General features: G+C 31.3%; 1 protein-coding gene across 1 annotated transcript; it reads right to left on the bottom strand.

Annotated features, from left to right (window-relative positions):
- Window positions 1-1,148: 1,148 nt before the first annotated feature.
- LOC148626660 (uncharacterized) lies at window positions 1,149-4,187 on the bottom strand. Its single transcript, XM_088570828.1, has 3 exons — window positions 3,701-4,187; window positions 2,832-2,928; window positions 1,149-1,815 (listed from the first exon to the last, which is right to left on the bottom strand). Exons 1-3 carry the CDS (start codon window positions 3,965-3,967, stop codon window positions 1,457-1,459), a joined length of 723 nt encoding a protein of 240 aa, XP_088426954.1. The 5' UTR covers window positions 3,968-4,187; the 3' UTR covers window positions 1,149-1,456.
- Window positions 4,188-9,240: the final 5,053 nt, after the last annotated feature.

The raw sequence follows: 9,240 nt of genomic DNA, 5'->3' as shown, positions 1-9,240 counted from the left end.
ACTACCGTTCCATGATGTCCGCATTCCTTTTATCTGTGGCAGCATTAATCTGTACCTGTTTGTTTTTAGTTTTAATATCATAACTCATACTTAAACAAGAACTTGTTGAAATTACGCAAACCTTTTGTACCATTATTCTTTTGGAACTGGGTTATATTGTTTCAATATTAAAGTCATGACTACAAATCTTTTATGATCGACATCATAACCTCTAGGATCGTTATGATTTATGCACCCGCACAGTGAGAACTGTCTATTCCGGACATGACATTATATTAGTGACTAGGCAGGTTAATCCTCTGAAACAAAAATCGAATACCCTTCCAGTGCATCTAGTTTATGTTCCCGGTATTTACAGGTGTCAGGATTGCCTAACTATTTTCTGTTTGTTTACAAAACATTTTTGAATCTTGACATTCTCTATAAGTATTTAATGTTGCTGATGAGATGTTACATCTTGCTTACCGGTAATATTTATATCTATTGATATTGATATGTATTTTGTTTAACAATTGTGTGTGTTATTTTGGTATTTTATGTCAATGTTGTGTATTTCTATTTTCTTTTTCTCGTCTTGATGATTATTTTGTTTTTTATTACCACCCGAATCCATCCTGGCCCTTGTAATTGTCCCACCGCTAAACTACAATCATTCAGTTTATTAATGAAAATCATTCAATTGTTTTCTATGTGAACATTACTATAATTACTGGTATGAAGTAAAAAATGGGTCTGTATCATGAACGATCGTCTTATCAGAGTTACGATTTAGCAAGTTTGAAACTAAGCTCATGGTTTTAGTCTGTAAGAATGATATACATCTAATATAGAACTCAATAAATAACTGATACATTTTGTTTTACAAATTTAACCCGTAATTTAAAATTTAAAATGGAGTTGCACAAAACAAAAAGGAAGACATTTTTCATAAAAGAATAAAAAAGGGAAATAAAAAAAGAAACCAAAACTAAAAAAAATACAATTTCATAACTAATCGTTTGACAAAAGGTAGTGGAACATTTCATTGGCAACGTTGATAGGGTATGGTCTCTATGTCTTAAAAAAATAAAATAAAATAATAAGAATAATTAAAAAAATAATTAAATAAGAAGCATCAAAATAACCGACATTTTTAAGGATCATGACTCTTACCGATTTGAAATATTTATTGATAAGGAAAAATATAACATTTACTAAGTGGTTTGTTTAATTATATATAGCTGCTCAATTATGGACAATAGAACCCAAATCCACATCATACACTATATGTATCAGCTCAAAACATATTTTGCATTAACTTTGTTGATATATAAGCATATCCTAACACAAAAGTAAAGCTAATACCTACACACGTTTGTTGTCTTTGAGTACAATTGTTTTGTGTATCTAGAATACAAATGAGATCAGTTAAAAAATCTCATTACTTATAATGAGATAATAAGATTTTGACAAACTGTTATGGCCCCAACTTGTAAAATCCAATGACATTTGTTTTTCGCATTGGATAAACAAGTGACATATTTGAAACTTGTGGTATAATTTTGTCACCCTTTGAAATTCTCATAGCTATAAAATACGTAGTTGTATAAAATATCTCTTTGTCTGTATAAGCAATATTAATGATTTTGTTAAGTTCCTTTTGTTGTAACTTGACTGAGTGTTGAATATTCTGTCTGACATGTCCCTCTCTAACTTTTAGCTGTATAGAATTAAATATCAGCGTCATGCCATTTGAGCCTATACGTAATCCGTTGTTGTCATTTTGAGGGCAAAACTTGTCCCTTAAATGTCCATCTCTGAATAAGAGTTGCCTCCCTGTTAAATGAATAATGAATTTTTAACATGATGGAGACATAAACATATAAATAATGTAAAAAGTAATTTGTTTATATGACATGTATTATTCATACCCTACCGGTGCACCTGGTCCATGCTCCCAGTTTTTAGTGGAGTCCGAGTTGCTCATTTACTTTTGTTACTTTGTATGTATGATTTTAGTTACTTTGTGTTCTTTGTTGTGTATGTCTGTTTTCCATGTCTGGTCTTTGTCCCTGGATTACATTCTTTTGATTACCGCTATAACCTTGGTTCCCTTGATTACTCTTTCATACATGTTCGTAATTTGTTGTTCTTATTATCAGTAGCTCGCAAAAACTTCTTACGTGTTTGAATATCGAAATATTTAATTCATAATAAGCCGTATGTGTTGATCGGTCTCTCTTTGGGCAAATCAGATTGTTGTTTTTATATAACGTGGTTTTGGGATTTTGAAATCATGAATGTTGATTGATTCGAAGCCTGAGGTTCAATTAATCCATCAATAATAACATATGCAATACGACTTTATTCTTAAAATATGGACTGAATCCAGTAAAATAAAGTGAAAGGAAGGAGTAATTATGTTTGAAAAGGTTAAACGAAAACCTAAATGTGAGCAGTTGGCATCTTGTATAAACCACGAACCGACCCACGGTTGAAAAGAGTTGACAGTCGCTATAAACAAGGCTATTTCGTAAAACCTATCCAAAATGAGAAAAACTTAGACTTTGTATTTGACTAATCATACCTCTTCATTGTTATTGTTTTATATTATTTATTTTAAGTATCATGAGTCAAGAAAATCATTGGACTATTTTCAAAGGAAGTACATACTTCGTTCTTTTTCGCTTCAGGAATCATATTTGAATTTCCCAAACTTATGCCAATAATAATTAAGCAATAAACCATCGAAAGTTCCCAAATATCGAAATAGAACAGTAAAATATTGTTAAATACTTTACTCAAACTTTCATGTTAACGAAGAACCAATAAAAAGACAATATGATATTTACCTGTTAAAGATGATGTATTCAGGAAACAAGTTCCTCCTTCGCCAGTCAAACCTTGAGTTCCTGAACTGGAATTATACCTGTAGTGTTCTGCTACAATCTATTTTTATTGATAATTGAATTTATACACATAAAAATTATGTACGAAGTAAAAGTTTGATTTTCTTTAACGCTAAAATACATGCAGGATTATAAATAAGCTTAACTATTAACGGTATTAGATATATTTGTTATTCGACACGTTGACACTATAGAAGAAACATCTCTCGTATGTTATGATCTACGCATTGTCACCACAATCCCAAATTGCCGATTATCGCCACAGAAAATATTTAATTCCAATTGCAATTCTCACTATAAAAATGCAATTTTAAAGTATTTTTTTTTGTATTCTTTTCAAATCTCTACACATCAAATTTACACTATTGATTTAATTAACAATAAACTTGTGTGGGTTGAAACTTTTGTCCCCATACACGCAATTGAATATCCCTAGCATCCTTAAAGTCCCATACCCTGTTTCCTATCAGAAGATAATTGTATTGCGAGAAAATCATAAGGATAGGCAATGTATTATTGAAGTCATAACACCAATTTAGGGTATTTTATAGCTTTGCAAATGTTATGTGGGGACCAATTCTGTGCATGCACCTTATCTGTTTATTGATGTATGATTAGTTGGACGCGTTTTGTCATTTTAATATACCCGTTGTTGTCTAGACCGAAGAGCCTACCCCCTCGTTTTGTTCCTTCTGGAAAACAAATAGCATTTCTGTTAATTAAACAAACTCTTTTATAAAGAAGCATTAAGCCCTAAGTTGCAAAAGTTGATGAGCCCACAAGTTTTAGTTGAAAATGTGAATTTTACTTACTAACTTCAGAAATATCAGAAATGAAGATTCCACTGTAATAACACAAAACTTGCTGTCAATGTTGTTGCAAGGTATAACCAAAGCTCTTGCATTCAGTTTAAGTCGTTGTTCTTTAGACACAATATCTTCATTATGAAAAAATAGTTCAAATAATAACACAACATTCCCAGCCAAAAGAAGAATTCCAAATAAACCAAGAATACTTGAGCTTAGACAAAATTTTGCTTCTTGCCTTTTGGCATGCAAGAACGGTACCTTTGATTCCATTTTATTTCAAGTACGATAGAAGGATTTATTGGACGACACCTGATTCAATTCCCGGTAAACGAATTCAACTACCTGGAAGAACGTGACCTAGTACTATTTTATCTGTTTTTTTCTCTCTCTTTTAAATACTGCATATATAAACCAGAAAAAATAAAGCCTATTTTCTTCTAATTTAAATGTGCTTGCTAAATCGAAATAGGCATTGCAATGCAATTATTACAAATGATGAATTCAAAATTTTAACAGTATTTATACAATCAAAACAAGGAAGTAATTGGTACGTTTATAATTTAAACCGGGTCAAAGGTTAAAGAAACCTTCCGTATTACTATATTTAGTTGACCTCTATATTTGTAAACATCGCACAATGGTTATTATTTATGATAAAAAAGTCGATTTAAAGGTTTTTTTAACTAAATTGTTAAGGAAATTTCCTTGATTAAGTATAAGATAGTTTTCTATTTGTGTTTTGTTTTTAAATCACGATTTTTTTATAATAAATAAACTTCTGGCAAACACATAACTCCTTTCGTTGGTAGTTCAATATTTTGGAAGAAAATCTGGTCCAACTTTAATTATGCTTCACTAATGTAAAGCTTCATTTATACTTTATTTCAACGCTATTTTTCTTCCAGTTGCTGTTTGTTACTGTTGTAGGATCGAAATATTCCCCTAACCCCGATCCAGATGAAAATTTCAAAATTTGGTTCTCGGACAGAAAAGTATAAATATCTTGTTCTTATAAAAATATCACCTATTGTTTGAAATAATGTATTCAAAATGTACCTTTATCTTAATAATATTAATAACGAAGAAAGTTTTTTTACCTGAATAATTTCGTTACAATACTCTCGCAAACAAACTATAGATATATAAGAATGAGCCTGTATATCTTTCCATCTGTCTCTCCATCTGTACACACGTTTCTTGTCAGTGCAATTCCTAATACTTCGCTCAATGGATATTGATGAATTTCATAGGAATATTGTTTATCAAATAGAGACATGCATGAAGGTCGTCAGCCTTCAAAGGGAAACAATTCATCCAGACTTTTACATGTAAAAACCTCATTAGTGCAATTCCAAAACGCTCAAAGGATTTTGATGAAATTTCATAGGAAGGTTGTGCAAACTGAAAAATTAATGCCTAATTATCTAGTAAAAGTTTTCCATATTCCCAATACACTTCAGCTATCAATACACCTTTTCTCTTTTTCAAATTCTTAATAGACGATATCCAATACTTTATATCAAAATTGCAAAGGATCAATAATGTTAAGGGAAATCAAGTGAACCACGACAAACAAATATAAAGCACACACACACACACACACACACACACACACACACACACACACACACACACACACACACAGAGAACATGAAATAACTAAATTAAAACGCATATGTAAAACAAAAAAATGAGTAACCACTAAAACTGAGTGCATGTACCAGGTGCATCGATGGAGTAAGCATTCAATAGTTTTCTTGAACCGACCGCCGTATTGCCCACATGTTGTCACGCCCGGGGTAGACCAAAGAGGATAGGAAAAACGTGACACGTGAACAAATCGGTTCTCATGATGATATGTATTAACCATAAAGATCCACGAGTTCATAGTGAGGACCATAAAACCTTTGCAGTGATAACTTTAATCTTGTAGCATTTTAAACCAGTTACATTACGAAGCCTTATTGTAAGGCTTGTAAGGAGAATAGCACGGTACAACCAATTTGTGTAGCTGCGACAAAATATACCAAAAAAAAACATATATACAGTATGAGTCCAGTTGGATGACTAAGAGTGATGCCATTCTGCTTTGGAAGACGAGCAATAGTTTTTGTTTTTGTATTGTTATGTACTTCTTATGTCCCCAAGGCCTTTACCTAAATTCCTGCTTCAACTACTTTTTTTTTTATCTATTACAAAGTGCATTGCAAAAGTTTGACAGTTTCACTTTAAAATAAAAATAAATATTACTTGAATTATTAAGGATTATTACATCCAATCTTAAAATACATTAATAGTAGAATGTGTAATTCGTGTCTTCCTACTTTTAACGATGCGAATATTTGTGCAAAGTACTTCCTTCATTTAAAATTTACTTTACGCAAAACTGCATGTTATCTTAGAAAATAGAAATAACTATGATATTTTTTTAGAAGGGTTACATGAAACACAAATATCTAATCATATTTGTTTCTGTCAAACTTGAGATATGACAATAGGAAACAATCATCCTCTTTACAAAGATTGATACTTACAGATATAAATGGTGATAACAAATGATTGATATTTATATCTGGCCTATTTGTGGCATTATTTAGAAGAAACAAGCATCAGAATAGCCCTGTAGGTCTCTGGCAATATATACTTTTTTCGTTTCTTTATGAGTTTTTTTTTCACTGATATAAAAATCGTTGAGTAATATTCCGAACACGTATTGTCTTGGTGCTTTCTCGACTAATCATTCGGAATGATTTTATGAGTATACACTGCAGATATTTACCCTAACGGATTGACTTGAAATATAACTTATTAGAACAATTTTTCTAAATTCGAATGTTTCAATTACACAAGGTAAATTCAAAACTATAATTTACGACAAAAGAACTAATTTGTCGTTTCAAACTGTTAGTTTATCCTTCTTTGACGGGGTGTTCAGTTGGCTCATTCATACAGTGTTTACATGTCTCAACTAGTTCAATATGCTAGCATTTGAAGCGATGTCTAAAACTTTAATGAACGTAATCTCTCTATTACCAGTACAATATTTAGTCAAGGTATTTGTCGTAATTTACTTAAACATGGGATTACGGCTGGTTGTATTTTGTCTTATTTATTAAGGTGGTTGCAATCTGCATCGATCTCAAGAGTTTAATTCGAATTTGACAGATTTTTAGAGTTCGTTTTATTGTTATTTTTTCCCACCTCTGTTCACGGTTAGGGGTTGGGTAACCGCTCACTAACATGTTTAATCCCACATTATACTGTATATGCATGTTCCAAGCCAAGAACCTGTTATCCAGTGGTCATTATTTTTTTTGGAGCCGTTTACAGCTTGCTTTAGCAATAGGTTTTATCCATCTTTGAATACCGTGTTGTGTCGTAGACCTTTAATTGTTCGTTGCTTGAAATTTGGTGGATGATTATGCCATTGCATATCGTCTATATTTATGATAAATTTCTGCTGTTGGCAATCAATTTCATTTTTCTCTGACTGCATTTTCGTTTCGACGTAGAAACTATAATTTCAACTACCGAAACAATATTTTTACTATGTATATATTGTAAGGAACAGTAAAGTCCTTGTTTGTCTGTGTAAATTTTATCTGCTTTAGTTCTAAAAAAAATTATGACCTAACTTGTCCAGTAACTTTCATATCAGAGTATTGTAAGCAAATGATGTCACACATATTTGTCTTTACGTATCACACAAGCAGTTTATGAAGTTCGTGAAGGTGTATAACCTAACAAGGAACTTCGAACATTGATCGTGGATATTGTGTATACACCTGCACCATGAGAACCGATTGTTTCAATGTGTCATGGTATTCCTATCCTTTTTACCGGACTTGACTTTTTATGAAGAGCATGGCGGATGTTTCCAGAAAAGCAGAGGACGCTTACCCTATCGGTGCACCTTGACCCATCCTTCGAGATTTTAGTGGAGTCTGAGTTAATCATTTACTTATGTTGCTTTGTACATATTATTTTGGTCATTTTGTGTTCTTTGTTGTATACGTCTATTTTCCGTGTCTGGTCTTTGTCCCTGGATTACATTTTTTTTTATTTCCGCTAAAATCTTGGTTCCCTTAATTACTTTTTGACAATAAACTACGTGCATTTACTGTTAATTAGTATACAGAAAAATGGTACAATAATGATGTATTCTTTCATAACAAAATGCATGCAACAAATCAATCTCAGATTATAAATACAAGCACCTTACACAAATAAAATAAAAAAAAACTATTTACAATGTACTATATACCATGATACGTTCGTATTGAAAACAGCGGACTTCAAAATGAGTTATTTTTCTATTGATTGATTGATTTGATTGATAAGACCAGGAATTAGAAGTTAAACCATTGTTTTCTATTATGGAAAAAGAAAACAACGGTTTATCAGAGTTACATAAGCGCAATTCATATAACCGAACGTATGAACATTCTTTGGCATACTTTGTAAGTAATACATATTTTTCTAACCCAAACCCAGACATGTTTTGTTTGAGACTTGTTTTCTTTTTCTTCTCTTTTGTTCGTATTGTAGTTAATTATTAATAAAGTATAAAACCTATCCGGTATTTGAAATGTGTTTGAAAGAAAAAAAATCAATTTAGTTGTTCTTTTTTTTTCTTAAATTAAACGCTAAAAACCAGTTTTTGTCATACCATTGCCTATAAAGGATCAACGAGTAGATTGACATGCTGTCCGTCACAATTTCTGATTCTCCTAGGCCTGAACTTATTGAAAAAGACGAGCATAATTTGCTGAATCAATAAATGTCAGAAATTTAACTAAGCGCTAAGTCGAGAAGCACTGATGTAGGTATTTTTTAAGCATATTTCAAGTACAAGTTCATATAAATTGCGGGCAATGCATATAGAAGAGATTCATTGTGCAGACATAACATAGAAAATAATTTTTTTTTCGGTTGATATATTGTTATGGAACGAATGTCATGTATGTACATCTACATTTTGAGAAAACTGTATATACATCTTCCTCAAAAAATAACTACACCAAATCAATTCTAGAAGCATAACTCCAGCAGTGTCCATTTCATACATGATATGGGACAACAACCAATTGACAAAGTAAGACTGGTTATGTTGTAACTGCTTTCGCATTAGAAATAAAGGTGAATTCTGTGGGGTTTTTTTTACATACATGAATCACCTCCTAAATACCTTTTTCAACTACAATTTAAAATATATATTTTGATAATTCAATATACGTTCTTAAATCATATCTCACTCTTATTTCACATTTTGTTTCTGTTTTTCAAAAAAAAAACCAACTTTTCAACATGTTATGAAGTGCACAATGCAAACATCCAATTAAATAATTTTTGAATACTTGGATAATTTTTACGATTACATAAAACAAAACAGTTTCGAATGAGGACAATTTTGTCATTTAAATTGAAACTCAATCACGTGTTTGATGTAGCTTTAAACTGTTTGAATATTCATTAACAGGAAACAATTTCCGCTTTGTCATCGTAAAGATATTATACGTAATCCGTTTGAATAATAAATACAT

This window comes from Perna viridis, chromosome 2, assembly GCF_037379345.1.
Source record: "Perna viridis isolate PV_CMFRI_1.1 ecotype Kerala chromosome 2, ASM3737934v1, whole genome shotgun sequence".
In the NCBI taxonomy this organism is placed as follows: domain Eukaryota; kingdom Metazoa; phylum Mollusca; class Bivalvia; order Mytilida; family Mytilidae; genus Perna; species Perna viridis.
The sequence above is the reverse complement of the archived record's forward strand: the minus strand, read 5'-3'. Positions and strand labels throughout refer to the sequence as shown.